The 20,794-nt window shown below is 54.3% G+C and overlaps 5 protein-coding genes across 8 annotated transcripts in view; 1 reads left to right on the top strand and 4 right to left on the bottom strand.

Moving 5' to 3' along the window:
* atg14 (autophagy related 14) overlaps window positions 1-4,773 on the bottom strand; it is a 4,855-nt gene extending 82 nt beyond the window's left edge. The window contains exons 1-11 of the mRNA XM_076016728.1: window positions 4,239-4,773; window positions 3,664-3,726; window positions 3,523-3,565; window positions 3,229-3,310; window positions 2,912-3,149; window positions 1,897-2,126; window positions 1,693-1,810; window positions 1,498-1,588; window positions 1,330-1,415; window positions 1,066-1,240; window positions 1-408 (exon numbers count right to left, since the gene is read on the bottom strand). The exon at window positions 1-408 is cut by the window's left edge and continues 82 nt beyond it. Coding sequence (XP_075872843.1) covers window positions 286-408; window positions 1,066-1,240; window positions 1,330-1,415; window positions 1,498-1,588; window positions 1,693-1,810; window positions 1,897-2,126; window positions 2,912-3,149; window positions 3,229-3,310; window positions 3,523-3,565; window positions 3,664-3,726; window positions 4,239-4,501 — 1,512 coding nt within the window. The 5' untranslated portion in view covers window positions 4,502-4,773 and the 3' untranslated portion in view covers window positions 1-285. The remainder of the gene's footprint in view (window positions 409-1,065; window positions 1,241-1,329; window positions 1,416-1,497; window positions 1,589-1,692; window positions 1,811-1,896; window positions 2,127-2,911; window positions 3,150-3,228; window positions 3,311-3,522; window positions 3,566-3,663; window positions 3,727-4,238) is intronic.
* Window positions 4,774-5,892: 1,119 nt separating this feature from the next.
* Window positions 5,893-9,031, bottom strand: tbpl2 (TATA box binding protein like 2). Its single transcript, XM_076016741.1, has 8 exons — window positions 8,620-9,031; window positions 7,985-8,150; window positions 7,530-7,767; window positions 6,982-7,069; window positions 6,791-6,882; window positions 6,516-6,683; window positions 6,272-6,366; window positions 5,893-6,040 (listed from the first exon to the last, which is right to left on the bottom strand). Exons 1-8 carry the CDS (start codon window positions 8,665-8,667, stop codon window positions 5,964-5,966), a joined length of 972 nt encoding a protein of 323 aa, XP_075872856.1. The 5' UTR covers window positions 8,668-9,031; the 3' UTR covers window positions 5,893-5,963.
* Window positions 9,032-9,064: 33 nt separating this feature from the next.
* On the top strand, window positions 9,065-12,494 carry jmjd7 (jumonji domain containing 7). Its single transcript, XM_076016742.1, has 9 exons — window positions 9,065-9,270; window positions 9,603-9,756; window positions 9,876-10,014; window positions 10,125-10,242; window positions 10,463-10,519; window positions 10,655-10,750; window positions 10,834-10,910; window positions 11,787-11,946; window positions 12,028-12,494. Exons 1-9 carry the CDS (start codon window positions 9,210-9,212, stop codon window positions 12,132-12,134), a joined length of 969 nt encoding a protein of 322 aa, XP_075872857.1. The 5' UTR covers window positions 9,065-9,209; the 3' UTR covers window positions 12,135-12,494.
* On the bottom strand, window positions 12,238-16,828 carry fbxo34 (F-box protein 34). Of its 2 annotated transcripts, XM_076016740.1 has the most exons (3): window positions 16,590-16,828; window positions 14,313-14,460; window positions 12,238-14,219 (listed from the first exon to the last, which is right to left on the bottom strand). In XM_076016740.1, the coding sequence occupies exon 3, from the start codon at window positions 14,213-14,215 to the stop codon at window positions 12,803-12,805; it is 1,413 nt and encodes a 470-aa protein (XP_075872855.1). In that variant the 5' UTR covers window positions 14,216-14,219; window positions 14,313-14,460; window positions 16,590-16,828; the 3' UTR covers window positions 12,238-12,802. The 2 variants fall into 2 exon arrangements, with proteins under 2 accessions (XP_075872855.1, XP_075872854.1); XM_076016739.1 differs by lacking the exon at window positions 16,590-16,828 and having other exon boundaries at window positions 14,313-15,116.
* A 727-nt stretch (window positions 16,829-17,555) lies between these two features.
* Window positions 17,556-20,469, bottom strand: lgals3b (lectin, galactoside binding soluble 3b). Of its 3 annotated transcripts, XM_076016744.1 has the most exons (9): window positions 20,448-20,469; window positions 19,865-19,892; window positions 19,437-19,527; window positions 19,159-19,284; window positions 18,910-19,023; window positions 18,620-18,747; window positions 18,458-18,543; window positions 17,893-18,064; window positions 17,556-17,796 (listed from the first exon to the last, which is right to left on the bottom strand). In XM_076016744.1, exons 2-9 carry the CDS (start codon window positions 19,868-19,870, stop codon window positions 17,650-17,652), a joined length of 870 nt encoding a protein of 289 aa, XP_075872859.1. In that variant the 5' UTR covers window positions 19,871-19,892; window positions 20,448-20,469; the 3' UTR covers window positions 17,556-17,649. The 3 variants fall into 3 exon arrangements, with proteins under 3 accessions (XP_075872859.1, XP_075872860.1, XP_075872861.1); XM_076016745.1 differs by lacking the exons at window positions 19,159-19,284; window positions 20,448-20,469 and having other exon boundaries at window positions 19,865-19,885; XM_076016746.1 differs by lacking the exons at window positions 18,910-19,023; window positions 19,159-19,284; window positions 20,448-20,469 and having other exon boundaries at window positions 19,865-19,885.
* Between the last annotated feature and the right edge of the window lie 325 nt (window positions 20,470-20,794).

Genomic DNA, 20,794 nt, shown 5'->3' on the forward strand with positions numbered 1-20,794 from the left:
CAGTGTGGTATTGCTTCAGTGTGGCCAGCAGTTCCTTCACGCTCCGCCTTTTCAGTCCAGTGTGTGAACGTGTCAGTCGGCTTTGTCAGTGTGTGTGTGTCTGTGTGTTTCTGTCTCCATCACACAATCCAAGAAGACGAGAAGGGATTAAAAAAAAAAAAGAAGAAGAAAAAAGACACGCAGAAAGAACTTCCAGAGAGGAGCATCCCGACGACTGAGGATCTCTGAGGATCTCTGAGGAGCAGACACCACCGCTGAGCCTCGGGTGCGCTGACCTCTGACCCCTCAGCGCTGGCCGGTGTAGGCCCTGAACCAGGAGGTGACGGAGGCGGCGGCCGAGGAGATCATCCCTCCGGCGTTGGCAGACGGCTGCGACACCTGCAGTGCACTCTGGGAAAGATCCATGGGCTGCAGCAGGAGGGAAAACAGAGGCCGTTTACACAAACGCGGAATTCAGGGCCTTGTGTTTACACCAAGCTGGCGCCGGCCGAAGCCGTACTTTTTGGAAATCGTGAAATTCTTTTGAAAATGCAACCTGCTTGGATTCGTGCAATTGCCGTTACGATCTTTTTTTTTGGGAAATGCTGATGTCACAGCTCTAAAAGCCCTGCCCAGCCCTGCAACCCGAGCGGCCGTGAGGTGCAGACCACCACTGGACTCACTGCTGCCAACGCCCGGGTCACACTGGATGCGGAAGCGCCGCGAAACGGAGACCGCTTCCTTCATGTTAACCAATGTCGTGGTTCACACCACGTTCATTTTCAAGATAAAGATATTTCAGAATAAAATACCGCAAATGACAAACACGATCATATGTGTCAGTATCTTGTATCAGAGTGCGAAACGGAGTGAGTCAACCGTCGACTCGCCCAGTGCTGCCACCACCTGGTGACCAGGTGTGTGACCAGGTGTGTGACCAGGTGTGAATGAGTGCTATTAGGTGTGAATGGTGGTTTTCAGGTGTGATCAGGTGAGTGACCAGGTGTAATCAGCTGCTTTCAGGTGTGATCAGCTGTTTTCTGGTATAACCAGGTGTTGGACCAGGTGTGAGACCAGGTGATGTACCTGTGAGGGGATGTCACAGAAGCGAGGGCTGGGCACCGTCTCCCAGTCCGTCCCCAGGTCCGTCTCCTCGTCCGTCACCACCTCCTCGCCGCTCTCCTCCGTCAGTCCCGCCGCCTCCGGCTCCACGAACTCCATCGACTCCTCCAGGTCAGCGCTCACCTCGAAGGGGCCGGTCCTGCAGCAGGACCAGGACCGGGACACACCAGACAGTCAGAACTGGATTTCCAGCTTTCTGATTGGCTGCTTTGCTCGGCCAGACCTCACCTGCCCAGGCTGCCGTTCTCAGGGGAGACCAGGAACATGATGTTCCTCAGAGTGTGATGAGGGTGGAGCTTCTCACTGTTCACATGCTGCACACACACACAGTCAAATGAGTGTTTTTATTACAATAGTATGTGCAGGTGTGTGCAGATGTGTGCAGGTGTGTCTGACCTGGGAGAAGCACAGGTGCAGGATGTTGGTGTTGAGTTTGCTCAGGGCTCTAGTGAACCGGTAGCGGCTCAGGTTCTCACCGCAGAACTCACTGAGGGTGAGACAGCTTTATGAGGACGGGATACAGACAGACAGACAGACAGACAGGCGGGCGGGATCACCAGCAGGTGGCGCACGCCCCCTTCCCCGACTCACCTGTTGCAGAGCTTCTTGGGCAAGTTGACGTCCAGGATGTGAGACAGGATGGTGACCAGCTGGGTGGTGTAGCACAGGGCAGCGCTGACGGTGTGGGCCGGGTTAATGTGGTCCAGCTCTGAGGGACACACACACACACACACACAGCGTTACACACCTTGGAGGGACAGGTGCCGTGGTTCTGCCCCCCTGCCCTCCGCTCACCTGGCCCCTGGGTGGCGCTCTTCTCCTCCACCCAGCTGTAATAGGCGGAGCAGTCTCCGTTGCTGGGCAGGCTGACCGGCGGCCCGGTGATGCTGATGCTGGTCTCTCCATTCTGGTCGTCCCAGATCCAGCGGCCCGACAGGTAGGTGGTCCGCCGGGCCTCGGCCAGCTCGCTCACCGTGCTGGAGGTCAGCGCCGGGTCGCACTCTGCCGCCATGTCCTCTGGCTCCCTGGAGGACAGCGGGAGGAGTGAGGAGGAGCCAAGCGCAGGAAGGAGTGTGTGAAGAAGCTACGGCGAGGCCAGGGTTAGGGGAGCCACTACTACCAGAACACCTGCCTTGCCAGCCTCAGCTAGCCTCAGTTAGCTTCAGCTGAACTAAGTTAGCCTCGACTGACCTCAGTTGGCCTCCAATAGCCTCAGTGGCCTCAACTCGCCTCCACTAGCCTCAGTTGACCTTCACTAGCCTCATTTAGCCTCGACTGACCTGAGCTAGCTTCAGCTGAACTAAGTTTGCCTCGACTGACCTCAGTTGGCCTCCACTAGCCTCAGTTAGCCTTAGCTAGCGTCAGGTGAACTAAGTTTGCCTCCACTAGCCTCAACTAGTCTCAGTTCGCCTCCACTAACCTGAAAAATCACACAGAACATAGTTGCGATATTTGGGTACACTCTAGATTTTTGTAACAAATGTCAGCTAGCTTGTAGGTTTGACTTTGCTTCAGTTTTACTGCTGTGGAAACATTGTTTCTCATCAGCTGATCAGCAGCTTTCACATTTAAAAACTGATACAAAGTGTGTTCTGCTTATTCATGACAACACTGCCGACGCACTTTTGAATGTAGGATTCATTTCATTTTTAATCCAATAGTGACCTCAAGAACTAAATGACATCACGAGACGCCCAAAGATTCCCATCCCTGGTCAGGGTCGAGGACCAGAAGGACCAAGACCAGGGCGAGGGCCACATCCAGGACCAGGTAGGACCAGGACGCCCGGGCTGAACAGGACCAGACTCACCTGCCCCCCTGCTTCTCCTCCTGCGTGGGGAAGATGTGCGTACTGAGCTCCACGATGTGCTCCCTCCTCAGCGCCCCCAGCTGGCTCAGCCGGACCTGCAGCTCGCGGCTGCGGCGCTCCAGCAGCTCCCCCAGGCGGCGGTTGTGGCGCTCGATCTTGTCCCGCTTCTCCTGGTGGCGGCTGGCCCGGCGCTGCAGCCGCTGGCTCTCCTCCTGCGAGCGCTGGAGGCGGTCCTTATCTGCAGGGAGGAGGCAGGGGGTGAGACGGACGGGGCGGGAGCAAGGCGGCAGGGGGAGGGGCTCCCGGTCAACACCCACCACTCTTCTTCTCCTGCACGCCGCCAGCCACCGCCTCCCGCAGCTGCTCGATCTTCATCCTGCACGACATGATCTTCCACTTCTGAAGGCAGAGCAACAGCAGCGTCACATGACCGGTGGTCGTACAGATTATTGAGGTCAAGTGATACACGGGAATGATTTTTTCCCCCGCTAATTTGACATCGGATGGAATGTTTTTGGGGCACGGCTGATGCTGATCCTCGGCTCCTAAAAAATAAAGGGGGCGTGACCCTGATGACCTCACAAGTCTCCTGCCCATTGGACGGAACTCACCGTCTCGTCGGCCTGAAGCTTCCGGTCCATCGTCTGCAAGACCCTGAGGACACAAATGGCAACAAGGAGGAAGTGTTGTCAGCGTCACGCCGGTCACATGACCAACACACAGGAAGTGGCAACAGTGCACGGCGCGAGCACCTCTGCTGCAGATGCTCCTTCTCCTCCTGCAGCTTCTTCAGCCGCTCCAGCTTCTCCGAGTACCTGTAGAAACACACACAGAGGAGGGGGGCGGGGGGGGCTGTGACGTCACACTTTCCTGGGGGGAGGGGTGATCCAACGCGACGTGTAACCCAAGCTAGCTGACACTCCAGACGGAAGCTACCGGCTAACTAGCTGACAAAAGGTCAGTTTAACGCGAGCACTTCGCGGCTAGGTTAGCCGCAGGCGCTAACTCCCAACACGGTGGTCGAAAACATAACTTCAACCTCTGGGGGGAAAATCACAATCATTTTACCTCTTCCTCCGCGAGACTCACATCTCGTCTATAAACGCATTATTATAAAGTGAAACGATGAATTTGAAGCTTAAAAAAATAATTAAAGAAATCATCTCGACCCCCCCCCCCCCCCAGAACACCACGACGCATCTTGGTCCTCCGGCGGTGACGGCGCGTGCAGTGACGACGAGGACAAAAACAGGTTTCCTCCTGCCAACATCTCTCCCGAACACACCGAACCTCGGCAAGAATCGATGACCGGAACCCGAAGACGAACCTCTCACAGTTCCTGCCGTCGAAGTAGACGAAGTCTCCGGCCTGGACGCAGCGGGCGCAGGTGAGCCTGCGGCGGGAGGTGCTGCACAGCGGGCAGCGCTCCACCGCCACGTACAGACCCTCGGCGTCGTCCACCGACTCCACCATGGCGCAGCCCGGCCCGGGCGGACCCGGATGGGGGTGGTGGGAGCGGTGCGGGGGCCGGCCGGTAGGGTTCGGGCCGCCCGACAGGGCGAGCGGAGGGAGCCCCGCTGAGGACGCCATGAAGACGAAGGACTAGGTGCTAACAAGCTAACGAGCTAAGGGGACATGAAGCCGCCCGTCCGCCAGCCCGCCAGGAGCCGGAACTGGGAAGGTGGTTCCACTCAGTGGCCTCTGCGGCAGCGGCTCGAGTGCCCGGCGGCCCTTGTGCCCCGCGGGGCGCCTGTCATTTCCGGAGAAAATATCCCAGCACAAGCGAAGACGGGCCCCGAGTGTTGTTGTTTTGACGAGCGGGCGATGAGTCCACCACTTCCTGTTATGACGCGCCGTGGGCGGAGTCTACCGTCGTTGCACGTCCAATCACGTCGACACTCAATGGACAGGGGCGTGACGAGTCGCGCGCAGCTACGGAAGCCCAGCAGCTGAAATCAGTCGTCTTCCGAATTAACTTGAAAGTCAAAGGTTGTTATTACGTTGGTAAAAAAAAATAAGAAACCACTGCAAAAGTCCTCATTCCAGTCTAGTGTCTGTTGAACTCCAATACAGGCACACCTCATTCTACTTAATGAAGTATTGATTGGGTGATCACCTGCACAAAATCTTGTTTAGCGAGGAAAAACCACCTGCGATGGTCATCACTATCCTCTTGCAATAGGACCAGCTGGATGGTAGAAACAGTGCTAGCTAGTAGTACCTCAAACGTAATTGGAATAAAAAAAATAACCACTGACCATGCCCGGAGAGTTGAAAAGAAAGGTTTTGAGTGAGGAAGAGAAGAAGAAGAAGAAGAAAAAGCCCTTCATCAATGTGAAGCAAAGAAGAGCCAGGCTGAGGTTTGCAACAGGATAAGTAAAAGTAAAGGGTAAATAAGTAACTGAAGTAAACAATAAACAATAAACAATGTGCAACTCGGCAGAGGAGTAAAATAAGACTATATGTACAAGTATACATCATATATATAAATAATATATACTATAGACATAGATATACAAGTATTCATTAAATGTGCACATAATAATAATAATAATAATAATAATAATAATAATAATTAAATGTGTATTTAGGTGCTTGCATCCGGAGGTAAACCAATGAAGGAGGACGAGGTAGGTGTGTGTACGCAGGCCACTGTAGTTCACTGGCAAACTGGGCAGAGGGAAGGGTGAGTGAAAGAGCTGTCATCTAAACTGTAACCACTTGGTGGTGCTGTTTCTTGTCAAGTTCCCCTAATATTACAAACATTATAGATTATGTGTGTGTGTGTGTGTGTGCGCGCCTGTTTTGCATTCGTAATCAACATCCGTCATATTATTGGCGTTCAGTTTGTTTCAAAAGGAGAATTTCATCTGGCAGCTTTTGGAAAACAAAGACGTCATTTATTTTCGTCCAGAACGACAGAGAAAATGTCCAGACCCACGTAACACAAAGAGGTTTTTTTTTTGGGGGGGGGCCTTTTAGCAACACAAAGCAACAAAATGACTTCCGGCTGTGACTCGCACAGACAGGAAGTGACGCCAGAAGCAGGTCCTCACTGCTTCCTGAAGCCCCTCAGGATGGGGTAAATGTTCTCGAAGGCTTCGTAGATCTCAGCTCTCTCCTTGGCTCCTGGGGATTCACATCGCACTTCCAACTTCAGGCTTCCCGGTGGAAAACATCAACACATTTCCATTTGTTGTGTCGAATAAAACGTGTTAATATCACAGACAATTATGCATTAGAGACTTTATTAAGTAATTCCATAACCATAGATGTGATTGTCACATGAACCGACTAAACTGTAAGTGTGTGTGTGTGTGTGTGGAATAACGCCCTGTCTGTGGTGTTGCCTTCACTGACCCGTCAGAACCACCTTCCCTGACACGAAGATGAGCAGCACGATGCGAGGCTTCACCATCCGGTATATCAGACCTGGGAACAGCTCGGGCTCATAGCTGGGCGCGCGCGCACACACACACACACACACACACACACACACACACACACACACACACACACACACACACACACACACACACACACAGTTTTTCCAGGGAAATGTTTTTCCAGGCTAAAGCTAATGTGTGTGTGTGTGTGTGTGCACCTGCTGAACTGCTGGTGTGTGAGCACCAGGCCCTCCAGCCTGATGGGGAAGCACACGTCACAGCTGGCCACCATGTTCTGGATCTTGAAGTCCAGGAAGCGGGCGGGGAAACCCAGCTTCTGCACCACGCGGGCATACTTCCTGGCCGCCAGCCGGGACTGCTCCTCGCTGCGCGCACATGCACACACACACACACACACACACACACACACACACACACGGGATGACAGGCGGCACAGCCCTGGAGAGGTGGGGGGGGGGGGGTGACCTCTGACCTCTTGGCACCTGTGCAGACCATCTTGCCTGAGCTGAAGATCAGCGCCGTCGTTCTGGGCTCACGGATCCTCATGATGACTGCTGCGAACCGCTGCAGCAGAACACACACACACACACACACACACACACTTGTTTATACTGTTGTGTTGACGCAGTCGCCGTGCTAGGCCAGAACTCGGAGCGACGGTACCTTGGGGTTGTACTCAGCGTTTCTGGCCTGCAGGGCGATGAACTTGAGGTCGAGAGGACAGCCTAGGTTCACCGTGGAGACGATGTTCCTGAGTGTCACACACACACACACACACACACACACACTATGTAGACTGTATATATACTGGGGTTTTTTTGCCATCAATAAGACAATAAATTGATTGATCATTTTGAAAAAGTTAAAAAGTTGTGACAGAATGATCTGGACTGAAGTAGTCAGAGGTCAGAGGTCAGAGGTCATTGCTTTGCTGCTCTCAGTACTTTAGTTGTTTGTTTTCCTTTTCCAGCTGCAGCTCAGCCAAACTGTAATCAGTGACAGTTCTGACCAGTGAGACATATTATTGGATGTTGACACCGTTAATAACGATAACCAATGCTTTTTTCGACACGTTTATTTTTCTCTGGACCGACAACCTTCTGACCTTTGACCCCAAAGCCGAGGTCCTCCAAAATAATCTCCCGTCTTTAAAGTATCGTCCACTTCCATATCCAACTACACACCAGCAGAGTCCAAGCAGCTCCACTTACTGCAGCTGTGGAATGATTCCCGACCTCTCGGTGACCGGAGTCATGGGGGTCATGGGGGTCATAGGTGTGATGGGACAGAAGGGGGAGGAGCCTGTCCCCAGCCCTGACCCAGACGGGCCCTGCTGGAGGTCACATGGTGCTTCTGCTGTAGAATTCTGGGACTCCTCGTCCAGGCCGATGCCACTTTCCTGGGACACATCCAGAGCTGCGGCTGCGGCTGCTGCAGCCTGACTGGGCGCTGCGAGACGACAGCAGCTTTAGCAACAGAGACCACACCCCCCCCCACACCCATCCGCAGTGCGACCACGCCCGCTCTGACCAGCCGCCGCAGGTCCTCCACCGCGACCGGGGAACCCGTGACGACGACTGAGAGCTCACAGGCCACGCCCCTCCGCCTCCACCCATGTGACCCTTGTCCGTCAGGTGACATAATTTTCAGGGTGACGTTGGTGAACCTGCACTGTGAACCGGCGTGCTGAGGTCATCCGGTAGGAAGCTGAGGTCAAGCTCCTCCCCCGGCTCGCCACCCGCACCCGCCTTGGCTGATGGGCAGGAGGGGTCCTCTGGATGGTGGGCGGGGCTACGCAGCCCCAGCCCCTCCCCCAAGAACAAGCCGGACTCCTGTAGAGGTGAGAAAAATAAAAGGAAAGCATGCAGTGTTTCTGCTATGACGAGAGAGAGCGAGGGACCTTGATGGAGTCGGGCGAGGTCGGGAAGTCCATTAGTGCTCCATGGTGTGCAAGGTAGTGCATCACACCACACACCACACACCACACAAACACAAAAGAAAAACAACACCAATACTTCGCCACAGAAGACGCAACATTCGGCTGCTCCTCGATCTGGAGACTGAGCCGGTGTTTGGCAATCGGATCGCTTGATGCACAAGAGTGTTTTCAGTTCAATTCCTTTGTACTGGGTGACTCTGGGTCTGCGCCGTGGTGGCAACACGGAGTTAGCGTGAGTTAGCATTCGGAGCCCGGCTACACTGGGCCGACTCTCTGGACGTTGTGAACCTCCTCGCACTCAGCATCTCGGCAGCACCAGAACTCCTTCACCACCAGCACCGAGCCACTTCCTGTCCACCCACCTGTGCCAAGGAGTCCTCCAGGTAACGCTCCAGGGCTGACTCGTCCATGGCGGCAGAAGATAGGAGCCTCCAGGACTTGGTCCAGGAGCTCAGGTCCAGGAGCTCAGGTCCAGGTTCTGGACCTCACAACTGCACCCAATTGTGAGTTGATTAGAGTGCAGCTTTTCTTTTTTGGTAAGGCTAGTGAAATTACCCACAATGCACTGCTGCAGCAAAGTCTGGTGTCATCTGCGACCGCTGTCTGCACGATGCGTTCAAGTGACGTCATGGTGTGAGGCGTCTGCGGCTTTTCAAAAGAGTACTTTACTTTACTCATGTTCTCGACACCTGCAACTTAAGCTTTCGTCCTGTAGGGGGAGACGCGCTAAGCGCTTTCACTCCCGGCCCTCCTGCAGGAGGAGCACGAGTACGCATGCGCCAACTAACCGGACGTAAACAGAGCAGCATGGCGTCGCCGCGATCGGCACGCACGGATTGCTTCTGAGAGCTTAAGACGACGAGATCAGCGAGCTGGTCGATCATCGATTCATATCGGTGGGTGATCGATCACGTGTCAGAGCGGAAGTTCCGGTGCCGAATAAAAACTCTAAATGGTAAATCGGATGGAAGCCGCGAGGAGATGCCTGGCGGAGTTTTCCCAGGAGGCTCACGGTGAGTCGGAAGTGCTGTTGCTGATCGCTGAGTGATCGATAAGTGATCGATATTTTTTTATTTTATTTTTTATCAGTCAAAGTTGAATGGAAACTGTGGATGTTGATCGCCCTCTGGTGGCACATCGGAGTAAAAGCAGAACACGCAGGTTGTTTGGTAAATGTAGGGCGTCAAAGTATTGAGAAAAATAATACCTCAAAGTTCAGAGACCAAATACATTTACTTTAGTACTGAAACAAAGTATTTGTACTTGGTTTTCTCCCGCCGCTGTGACTGTGTCTCCTTATTGTGATTTGATTTTATATCTAAATATGTTCTATTTAAAACGTTAGACCTGTACCTGAACCGGTCGGTGCCGTACCTGGACGGGCCGCCGGAGCCGCTGGACTTCTACCGCGACTGGATTGGTCCCAACAAGCCCTGCATCATCCGCAACGCCCTCAGCCATTGGCCGGCTCTGTCCAGGTGGACCACCGACTACCTGAGGTCTGGAGCCCCGCCCATCACCCCACCCACCACCATTTCTTCTCCTTGTTCTTCTCTTCTTTCTTCTTCTTCTTCTTCCTACTGCCACTCACGGTGTGGGTGTCTCCCCCTGGTGGCAGGCGGGCGGTGGGCTCCAAGGTGGTCACGGTGGCGGTGACGCCTGACGGATACGCCGACGCCGTCCGCGGCGAGCGCTTCGTCCTGCCGGAGGAGCGACAGCTGCCGCTGGCCGCCGTGCTGGATGTCCTGGAGGGGCAGGTGAGGAGGCTCCTGCAGCCAATCGCTGTGACGCTGGGTATGGGTGTGGTGACCGTGGGCGTGGCCTCCTCCTCCTCCTCCTCCTCCTCCTCCTCCTCCTCACTCTGCAGGTGCAGACAGGAAGCTCCGTCTTCTACGTCCAGAAACAGTGTTCCAACCTGCTGGAGGAGCTGCCGGAGCTGGTGGACGACCTGGAGACACACCTGGACTGGATGAGCACTGCACTGGGTCTCACGCACGCACACACACACACACACACACATGCACACAAACACAGACTCACACAGTCTCTCCCACACCTTCCTAATTGTGATGCATACAAGGAGGAGCAGCAGCAGTGTAGCAGCAGGCGTTGGTCTCCTGAAGAGACACAGCTTGTTGTCCTCAGGCCCTGATGTTTCACCTCTGACCCTCAGGTGCCTTCTTCTTCTGCTCCTTCTCCTCGCAGGCAAATTGCCAGATGCTGTCAACTTCTGGCTGGGCGACTCTCGGGCCGTCACCTCTAGTGAGTCCTGAAGGCAGCAGCACCAGTGTGTGTGTGTGTGTGTGTGTGTGTGTGTGTGTGTGTGTGTGTGTGTGTGTGTGTGTGTGTGTATACATGCTAAACACCAGTGTGTGTGTGTGTGCGTGTGGTTTTCAGTGCACAAAGACCACTATGAGAACCTCTACTGTGTGATCTCTGGGCAGAAGGACTTCATCCTGCTGCCGCCTACTGACCGCCCCTTCATCCCCTACGGTACCGTGACGACATGTGACCACGTGTGTTGCTACAGCCGTAACCATAGCACCCGTGTGTGTGTGTGTGTGTGTGTGTGGCAGGCCGCTACCAGCCGGCTGAGTACCGCCAGCGGGACGACGGTGTGTTCGAGGTGGTCGACCGCAGCGACTCGGAGAAGGTGAGTGTACGCTGGGGCAGCAAAGTGTTTGGCAGCCACCGATTCTGCAAGTTGTCCCACTGAGAGAGAGAGAGAGAGAGAGAGAGAGAGAGAGAGAGAGAGAGAGAGAGAGAGAGAGAGAGAGAGAGAGAGAGAGAGAGAGGTCTGTGATGTTCGTCACAGGTGCACCTCAACTGTGACGGACAGGATGTAAAGCACAAATCCAGGACACATTGTATGGTTTTCAAAGAGTTTATTTGCATAACGGTGCAGAAAGATGTGATGAACCGGCGACTTGTCCAGGGTGTCACCCTGCCTGCCTTCGTCCAATGACAGCTGGGATAGGCTCCAGCAGACCCATGTGACCCTGAGCTCAGGAAGGAGCAGGTATTGAAAATGGAAGGATGGATGGTGCAGGGAATAAGCATTGAGCACCTCCAAACAAGCAAGAATTCTGTCCATCGCAGACCTGTCAGACCTCTTCTATCCTCCCCTCGTTACCTGTATTAATGGCACCTGTTTGAAGCTGTTACCTGTATTAAAGACACCTGTTTGAAGCTGTTACCTGTAGAGCAGTGCCTCTGCTACCATCCAGCACAGGCGCTGCTCATACTGCAACTCTCAGAATGCTGTGCAGGCGTTCCGGCACGTCAGTTAGGACAGGACGTTCACTGAAGGATATTAGAAGTAGCCCAGTTGAGTTTGATGTGTGTTAAATTTGAACTGAAACCATTCATTTTTCTATTCTGGTTCCCACAGTGTTCAGTGGTGCTTCATCAAGCAGTTTGAATACGACCAATGCACCTTATTGACATCAGTATGAAGCGTGGACTTGTTGATTGCCCAGCGGTAGCTACAGTGACAGTACTGCCCCTCACCACCAAGGTCCCCTTGCAGGTGCCGTGGATCCCCTTGGACCCCCTGAGGCCGGACCTGCAGCGGTACCCCCAGTACCGGGGGGCTAGGCCGCTACGCTGCAGCGTGAAGGCCGGCGAGATCCTGTACCTGCCGTCATTGTGGTTCCACCACGTCCAGCAGTCCCACGGCTGCACCGCAGGTACCGGCCAGCAGGTGGTGCTGCTGCTCCTCCTCCTCCTCCTCCTCCTCCTGACTGGATGCTGTGGTTTCTCCTCCTCAGTGAACTTCTGGTACGATATGGAGTACGACATCAAGTACAACTACTACCAGTTGCTGGAGAGCCTGAGTGACGTCACCGCCTCTGTCCACCACCAGGGGGAGTCCTGACACCACCGCCCCGCACGCTGCCGTCTGTTATTTATGACTTTTGTACCAATAAATGCCATCCAGAGAATGTGAATGACTGCCAGCCGAGCTGTCCGAGGCCAAATAGGAACCGATGAAAATCACTTTATTAAAGCAAAAGCTGGTTCGACAACAAACAAACAAACAAGTCAGCAGAAACAAACAAAAAAAACAAACATAAAACCATTTTTTTCCTCGTTCCATGTTTCTTCTCTCCATCTCACTTTTTCTGTTCCGTCTATTGCATCATTCTCACTTCCTGTTTGGCTCCAGGTCAACAGGTGAGTATTGGCCCAGCGGGGTCTTATTTACAAAATGTAAACAGAGAGAGAGAGAGAGAGAGAGCGAGAGAGAGAGAGAGAGAGAGAGAGAGAGAGAGAGAGAGAGAGAGAAAAGAAGAAGGTGCATTCAAAAACCACTGTCCACTCCAGTTTCTGGAAAAGCCTGAAGCCCCTCCCCCTCCTCGCAGGACCGTGACACGTGTGTGTGTGTGTGTGTGTGTGTGTGTGTGTGTTTGATAGCACTTGAGGTGCAACATGTCAGTCAGTCAGAATTGGCCAGCCAATGGGACGCCTGGCTTCTTGTAGCAACGAGCAGAAAGCGAGAGCGCCGCCCTCCTGGCCTGGAGGACCAGGTGCAGGCCGAGCGGGTCAGTGGTCTTGCTGGCCCCGAGCCCAGCCGTGGCAGGAGGGCGGCACCCAGCGGTTGTCGTGCAGGCCCACGTTGCAGCCGGGGGCGTCTCGGCGGGGGGCGTGGCAGCACAGCCAGTAGGCGGGGCCGTGGGGCGGCGCCGCCTGCCAGAAGGCCTTGTGGTGCCAGCGGCACAGCGACACATCGCCGGCGCCGCGCCACCGCTGCCGGCAGCGCTTGCAGGGGTCGTGTCGGTAGCGGGGGTCGCGCACCCACAGCGCGTCGGCCGGCCGCACGCCACAGGCGTCGATGAGGCGGCAGAAGTGTCGGCAGCAGCACTTGAGGGCGGCGAGGCTGCGGGTGGGCAGCAGTCGCAGGATCTGCAGCAGCAGGTGGGCCGGCAGCCGCGACAGGTAGGGCGGCGCCGGCTCCAGCAGCCGCCGCAGCCGCTGGCGGGTCAGCAGGAAGTCCTGGGAGGGCGAGGGCGGTGGGGCGGCACCGGGGGGCGGGAGAGGCGCAGATCGGAACAGCAGGCCGGGCAGAGGCTCCTCCTCCTCCTCCTCGGCGGGGGAGGGGTGCTGGGTAGGCGTGGACAGCGATGAGGGGGCGGGGCCGAAAAGGGGCGGAGATCGGAAGAGCAGGCCGGGCAGAGGCTCCTCCTCCTCCCCGGCAGAGGCGGGGGCGGTGGTCGGGCTGGGAGATGGGGAGGGGGCGGAGCCAGGGGTGAGCAGAAGCCGCCTCACCCCCCTCCCCAGCCCGCCGGGCACGCCCTCTGGCTCCTCCCCCTTCCCCCTACCCCGCAGACACTCCAGCCGGGCCACCAGGTCAGACACCCGGGCACCACCTGGCCCCGCCGCCTCGGGGGGCGGAGCTCTGCACAGCGTGATACTGGTACAGCTCCTCCGGACGGCCTGCGGGGGGGGCTGCTGCTGCTGGTCCAGGACCCTCTGCTCCAGGAAGGCCACCATCTCCACCACCGAGACCTTCACCTCCTCCTCCTCCTCCGCCTCCTCCTCCTCCTCCTCCTGCGGTGGCGTTGGCGGGTCACCGGACAGCTGGTGGGGGCGTGTCTGCCTGTTGGTCAACCTGCGGCTCCGTTTGGCGGCGCTCGCCTCCTCCCAGCTTCTCTTGGTCTTGACAGACGGCGCCGCCGTGCACTCGCCATCGCTCCAGCTGCTGTCCGAGGCGAAGATGGCGATCTTCTCTCTGACGTGTCCGGGCCTGATGACGCTCCAGATGTCCAGCGCAGCAGCAGCAGCATCCTCCGTCGCATTGCTCCCAGAGTCTGGGGGGGGGGGCTTCTGGGCCTTCGGTCGGGGCAGAGCCTCATTGGCGGAGAGGACGCGGCAGCTCCAGTGTTGCGCCCCCTGCTGGAATGAGTGCATGACGCCCAAACTCAACTCTGAGCGCATCAGACACGGCTCCAGGTGCATGGTCCTGTGGTGGGGGGGGGGGGGGGGGAGTGTTCAGCCAATGAGAAGCACGTGTGGCAGTGTTCTGAGGTTCTGCAGCTGACTCCGCCCAACCTACCTCAGTGCCACGCATGTGCTGATTGGCTGCCGGTAACAGGTGCTGAGTGGCGCCTCCTGGAGGATCCTTCAGCTTCACATCTCTCACACGTCTGCTGGGACTCCACCCACATAGGGCCACGCCCCATTCAGGAGGTTACTGCAGGTCACTGCAGGAGACACACACACACACACACACACACACACACACACACACACACACACACACACACACACACACACACACACACACACAATCAAGTCTTGATCATCATCCTGTGTACAGGTCTGATGTCAAGCGGCGAGGAGGCCGAGTGTGTGTGTGTGTGTGTGGACCAATCAGCAGCCAGGACTCTCCTCCTCGTGCCGTCCATACAAGGAAGCAGGTGTTCAGCTGGGTGTCAGTCACATGACTGTGGAAACCTGTTGGTTTGGTAGTGGGTGAAACGAGTCGCATCCTGCAGCAGCAACAGCAGCTCGGCATGCGCACGCACGCACACACGGAAACGATGTAGCACCTGTGCCAGGCATGGGCATGGGCGGAGGAGGAGGAGGAGGAGGAGGAAGAAGAAACAGAACCTGAGGCCCGCTGGGTTTAATGACGCAGTCGCTCACTGAACACATGGAGCGCACCTTCGCAATGTGAAGCAGGAAGCCAGATCGCTGGTGAAGAGTTGCACTTCTGCTTCTTTACTTTAGAACAGGGAGCCTTGAAAGGTCCACATTAAGATGGACTGGGAGAGGTGGCAGTAACAGTTCAGGGGTTAGAGCTGTGACATCAGCGTTTCCAAAGAAGATAAGTTTGGTTTTCAAAAAAGTCCACCCTGAGGAGCTCTCTCTCTCTCTCTCTCATTGATTAGTCAGTTGATCGGCTCTGTTCACCTTCCTGATCACTCCAAGGAAAAATTCAAAGCACCCAGAAGAGCGACTGGACGAAAGCGAATGTTTCCCACTGAGTGGAGCTGACGTGACAAAAAGCGGTCACGTGCAACATCCCAACAGGGCTCGAGGAAGGCCACATCGGCCAACACATCGACGCAGAGATCAATACAGCCAGGAGACAACAAGCAGAGTCCGCAAGTGTAGCTTGGCTCGCTCACACAGGCCAGCGACAGCCGCTGCTGTCAGCCAACATAGCGCGTGACATGACGTCCAATTCAAGGCCGAGCAGGTGTAGGTAGGGAATCTGTCCAGGGTCCTACGGCAACTCTATTAGGACAAACTACAACGCGGTCAAATAGACCGACAGACAGAATCTATCTACTTTATCTATCGTTCGTTCATTCGCGATGTAGTTTGTCCTAAAAGACTTGCCGTATGCGACGTCGCCAGCAGTTGCCGGTGTAGGTACGGATTAGTCCGGGTGCAGAATCGTTCCGGCCGTAATATATGGATAGATCACGGTCAATAATGTGTTTCGCGGGTGATATTTAGATAGATAGATAGTGTGTGTTGAATACATACATTCGTAACTGTATTTTGATTTACCTTGTATTATATATCTATACATAGAGCGAGAGAGGGAGAGAGAGAATTTCGTGTATACAACATTAATACAAACAAAGTACCGTAAATACGCCAGGGATTGACAGGAAAAAAAAAGCTTAATCAACCGATGTAAAGACTTGCCGTGTGTGACGTCGTTGGCAGTCGCCCACCGGACAGAGGCGACTGCTAATTACGTCACATACGGCAACTCTATTAGGACGTAAATGTACCGCGATCTATCCATATATCACGTTCTACCGCGATGTAGAGGTATGTCCCAATGGAGTTGCCGTATCGGCAGTCACTTCCGCCCGGAACGATTCTGCACCCGGACTAATTCTGTACCTACACCGGTGTGGGTACAGATTCTAGGCACCGACAGCGGACCTATTATATCCCGCAGCCTTACAGACAGATCCCGTAGCTTTACGGACACAGCTTAGCCAATGACAGTTTGCTAAGTCATTGAAATCGCCGGAAATCAAGCTTGAGATCGCCGGAAATCGCGGACCCCCGGACGGATTCCGTAGGCCCGGACAGATTGTGTACCTACACCTAGCCAGAGCTGACATGACAACTAGCCCCGGCTGTTTAAACAATCGATGCACCTGGGCTGACTGGCTAGCTGCCGGGCTCACTGACTGTTTGGCTAACTGACGCCGTACACTAAGGAAGTGCAATAGCGATATTTTTTTTAAAAAAAAAACCCTGACATATAAGCCGTGTTTTGACGTCACCTCGACGGACTTTGCGGCAGTTATTGTGGCAGCCAGCTGTGCGGAGCGGTGAGGAGGCCGACGGTCAAACTCACCTGAAGGGGGAAGTGTCTCCGTCCGCTGGGAGCGAAGGAAACAAAAAAGAAAAAAGCGATGGCAGCGGCGACGAAGAAAGTCCAGATAGTTTCCCTACAACCTACCGGGAACACCGTGCACGCGTCCCCGTCGACAACAAGCGGCTCTGCACACTTAAATGACGCTTTGAGCCGAGTCGCAATCGGCGACCTGTCCACATCGGGCTCCCGAAGACGCTCTGACGCCGAGGTGACGTCATGACGCCAAAGATCGTTTATGCATGTCAGGCTGAGGACTCCGGAGAACCGCCGACACAGACTCTCGCTCAGTCTTTTTTTTTCTCTTATCATTTCTCACTAAACGTTAGAAATGTATTCTCACGGGAAGAAATAAATCATTAAAAAAAAAAATACTACTAATAAAACATATTTCAAGATGCAAACCCTTTTGTCTGCCCACAGGATGAGACAGACTGTACTGTAATTACTGTGGGTCAGTATTCGCTTGTTGTTCATTTGATTTAAATGTTGGGTTGGCAGAACGACCAGAATGTTGAGACCCGACGACCGGACACAAGAACTTATCACTGGTTCAGTGCCCCCCCCAGCAGCAGAGGTGGAGGGGAGAGACTTCCTGTCTGTCAAAAACATCAGCTGAGGTCTATCGGGTGGGCCATGAAAACACATCTGTCAGGAAAATTGGAGGAAAGCCAAGGGCCAGACAACAAGGGGGAAAACCGGAAGAGCATCATTCACCACCAGGGTGCAGAACCCCAGCCTTTGGGAACTAAACCAGAACATCTAAGATGAGGTCATTTGGGGAGCTCTGAAAAATCCAGTTTAGCCCACAGAAGACTGCGAAGAGTAGGAGAACAAGGACACCTGGAGATCCTGGAGGAAGCCCATAAACAAGAGGAGAAGGAGGAGAAGACGAAGAAGAAGTAGAAAGTCCCTCGACACAGGAATAAAACATCGGTCACACTGTCAGATTGTGCAGGAACTTTTATTGGAGAGTCTGAAGCTAAAACAGCCGAGTCACTCAATAGTTGATCCAGTGACTCAAAGGATCCAAACTGCAGCCTCAGTCCACGTTGACCCAGCTCAGGCTGACGTCGTTGTAGATGCGGAGGGTGTTGATAGACTTCGGGTCGGTCCTGTGTTTGAATGTGGGCAGGTCGCGGTTGTTGACCTGCACATTGAAGCCATGGCTGGTGCAGCGGATCTTGATCTGCGCGCACACACACACACACACACACACACACACACACACAGAGTGTCAGGCAGACAGGATTGGGCGTCAGTGGCAGAGTGGAGCGGCTCGGACCGTGAATGGCTGTCCGGGAGTGAAGGGGAAGTGTTGGCGGTCTCGCTCCTCGGGGCCCCACTGCTGGCCCAGGCAGCTGTTCATCACCGTCACCTTCCCCTCGCTCTCATCCTTGAAGCGAGGGTTGAAGTGGAAGGCCAGGTCCCGGCCCGCCATCAGGTCCACCGTCAGCCTTAAAAAAAGAAAAAGAAAGCTTTAGCGAGTGAACGTCACGCAGGACATCCGCAAAGGAGTGGAGGAGATTAAAGGAGGGGAAACAGTAGGCCTATAGGCATTGGGTGGGGGCGGGGTTTCATTAAATTTTGATCTTTGAGTGTCTTGTTTACTCCCCCCAAAAAATCAACACCAATCATGAAGTCAGAACTAAACACTGTACATCAATCAACAAAGATGTCACTGGAGATGCTGTTGAGTGGATGAGTGAGGTGTTTTGTCAAATTAGCACCCCCCCCCCATCCATGTGTGTTTGGTGTTGGGTAGAGTAGGGGCGTGGAGTAGGGGGATAGGGAACACCATGTAGCTCCGCCTCTGTTCATTCCTTCATTGTTCATGCATTCATACTGACTTGTTGGGGTTGGAGTTGACAGTTCCAGTGATGGTGATGACTTTGCCTTGAATTCCATTGGCAAGTCTCTGTTCGTGTGGAACCCTCTGTCAATCAGGAAAGAACCATTACTTCCATCCTCAATCCATCCATCCATCCACCCATCCACCCATCAATCCTCACCATATTCCCATGGGCAGCAGTTGCAGGATTGTTCGATCCTGGTGCCGAGGGGCAAGATGGATTGTTAGTGTTGCCCCACATCCCCCCTCCAGAGCTGGGCTGGGACGGTTGGGGTTGGGGTTGACCACCTGTCAACAAATACAGCCATTAGCTGTCTGACTGATGGGCCCAGAGTGGCACCCCCTGGTGGATGAACCAGATCACCAAGGTATTCCTTTAGATTTCTGGGAAACGAGGCAGATGGTGCTGGTGGTGCTGGTGGCAATGGTGGTGATGATGGTGAATCTCACCTGGCCAGGTTGGACCGCTAGGTGCTCCAGGCCACATACCACCCCCTTGTGATTGGTTGCCCCCTCCTTGCCAGCTGGGCTGGGACGGTTGGGGTTGGGGTTGGGGTTGGCCACCTGTCAACAAATACAGCCATTAGCTATCTGACTGACGGGGCCAGAGTGGCACCCCCTGGTGGATGAACCACATCACCAAAGTATTCCTTTAGATTTCTGGGAAACGAGGCTGATGGTGCTGGTGGTGAATCTCACCTGGCCAGGCTGGACCGCTGGGTGCTCCAGGCCACATACCACCCCCTTGTGATTGGTTGCCCCCTCCAGCGTTCCCTCCTTGCCAGCTGGGCTGGGACGGTTGGGGTTGGGGTTGGGGTTGGCCACCTGTCAACAAATACAGCCATTAGCTATCTGACTGACGGGGCCAGAGTGGCACCCCCTGGTGGATGAACCACATCACCAAAGTATTCCTTCGATTTCTGGGAAACGAGGCTGATGGTGCTGATGGTGCTGGTGGTGATGGTGGTGAATCTCACCTGGCCAGGCTGGACCGCTGGCTGCTCCAGGCCACATACCACCCCCTTGTGATTTGTTGTCGTCAGAGGGCCAATTTAAAGCATCGCTCAGCTGCAAAGACACAAGTCACTGCACTAACTGACTTACTATAGTGACTGGAAGACACACACACACACACACACACACACACACACACACACACACACACACACACACACACACACACACACACACACACACACAGCTAAAGTTCTACATGGTGATCACTGTCCTGTTCAACACTGAACTGTGCTGTCTTTGAATGCCTCACACAGAGTGCGGCTGGCACTTAAGGGTGTGTCAGCTGGAATGTTCTTCAACAGGAACTCCTCCCACCACTGCACTGTGTCTGCAGCGTGTGTTTGTGTGTGTATGTGAAGGAATGAAGTCAGTAAAGACGATGACTTACGTCCATGCTGCTGCGCTGCCCTGGAACTCTGAGACACAGAAGGAGAAGAAGAAGAAGAAGAAAGGGAGGAGGTGAGGTGAGGGGGCGTGGCCAACAAGTTCAGACAGGAAGAGAGAGGAGACCACGGATATCTCAGTCCTACAGATTCACTGCAGTCTGTCACCTTGAGATTATAATCCCACATTGATTTATTGATATTCAGCTCAGCTGCGATCAACTGATTGGTTGCTACAGACTCCTCCCACTCTGCTGCAGGACAAGTGGGACAATCCAGCAAACCAACAAGTTAAACTAACCCTAACCCAAGCAGTCATGTCTCCGGTGACGGACTTTAGTCACATGACTAAGGTCCATCCTCGTGGGGTCACATGACTGAGTCCAGTTTGACTCCTCAGGCTCAGACCTGCGTCTCTGGTCCTCCTCCACTCCTACTGAGAGCTCCAAACTCACAAACTCAAACAAACTTCCACTACTCGGCTACGCTGAGACAGACTTAATATCTTTGTGTGCGCGAGTTCACTTCCTGTCTGTTTGGCTTTTGCTCAAAGGTGTGAGAAGAGTAAGATGAGAGTGTGGGACGTACCTGAGGTCACTTGAGATGCAGCTGCAGAATGAAGCTGAGTGAGATGGCGCCTTGCTTTAAGGGCTGAGCCTCGCCCTGGTACACACACACACACACACACACGCACACGCACACACACGCACACGCACACGCACACAGGCAGGCGGTGACTCACAAAAGGAGTGGCAGCTCAGGTGTGGCTGTTTATGTCTGGTTGCTGCAGCCTGACAACACTCACTGACGTCTTCAATCCTCAGAATCAATGATGATCCAACAGGCTGAACACCAATAATAATAATAATAATAATAATAATAATAATAATAATAATAATAATAATAGACGTTAAATTAGCACCTCCCGATGGCTG

Source organism: Nelusetta ayraudi, unplaced genomic scaffold (assembly GCF_046127955.1).
Source record: "Nelusetta ayraudi isolate G7.1 ecotype Tasmania unplaced genomic scaffold, CSIRO-AGI_Nayr_v1 ptg000236l, whole genome shotgun sequence".
Taxonomy (NCBI): Eukaryota; Metazoa; Chordata; class Actinopteri; order Tetraodontiformes; family Monacanthidae; genus Nelusetta; species Nelusetta ayraudi.

What these genes read in the sequence shown, in the direction of transcription:
- lgals3b (XM_076016744.1), bottom strand. An exon ending in CAGCGGTCCAGCCTGGCCAG is followed by an intron (nt 19,285 to 19,436) that starts GTGAGATTCACC and finishes ATTTGTTGACAG; the next exon opens with GTGGCCAACCCCAACCCCAA. An exon ending in CAGCGGTCCAGCCTGGCCAG is followed by an intron (nt 19,024 to 19,158) that starts GTGAGATTCACC and finishes ATTTGTTGACAG; the next exon opens with GTGGCCAACCCCAACCCCAA.
- jmjd7 (XM_076016742.1), top strand. Translation starts at nt 9,210, where the DNA reads ATGGTAAATCGGATGGAAGCCGCGAGGAGATGCCTGGCGGAGTTTTCC. An exon ending in TGGACCACCGACTACCTGAG is followed by an intron (nt 9,757 to 9,875) that starts GTCTGGAGCCCC and finishes CCCTGGTGGCAG; the next exon opens with GCGGGCGGTGGGCTCCAAGG. An exon ending in CTCTCGGGCCGTCACCTCTA is followed by an intron (nt 10,520 to 10,654) that starts GTGAGTCCTGAA and finishes TGTGGTTTTCAG; the next exon opens with TGCACAAAGACCACTATGAG.
- fbxo34 (XM_076016740.1), bottom strand. Translation starts at nt 14,215, where the DNA reads ATGCACCTGGAGCCGTGTCTGATGCGCTCAGAGTTGAGTTTGGGCGTC.
- tbpl2 (XM_076016741.1), bottom strand. Translation starts at nt 8,667, where the DNA reads ATGGACGAGTCAGCCCTGGAGCGTTACCTGGAGGACTCCTTGGCACAG. An exon ending in GGAATCATTCCACAGCTGCA is followed by an intron (nt 7,070 to 7,529) that starts GTAAGTGGAGCT and finishes TGTGACACTCAG; the next exon opens with GAACATCGTCTCCACGGTGA. An exon ending in ACGCTGAGTACAACCCCAAG is followed by an intron (nt 6,883 to 6,981) that starts GTACCGTCGCTC and finishes GTTCTGCTGCAG; the next exon opens with CGGTTCGCAGCAGTCATCAT.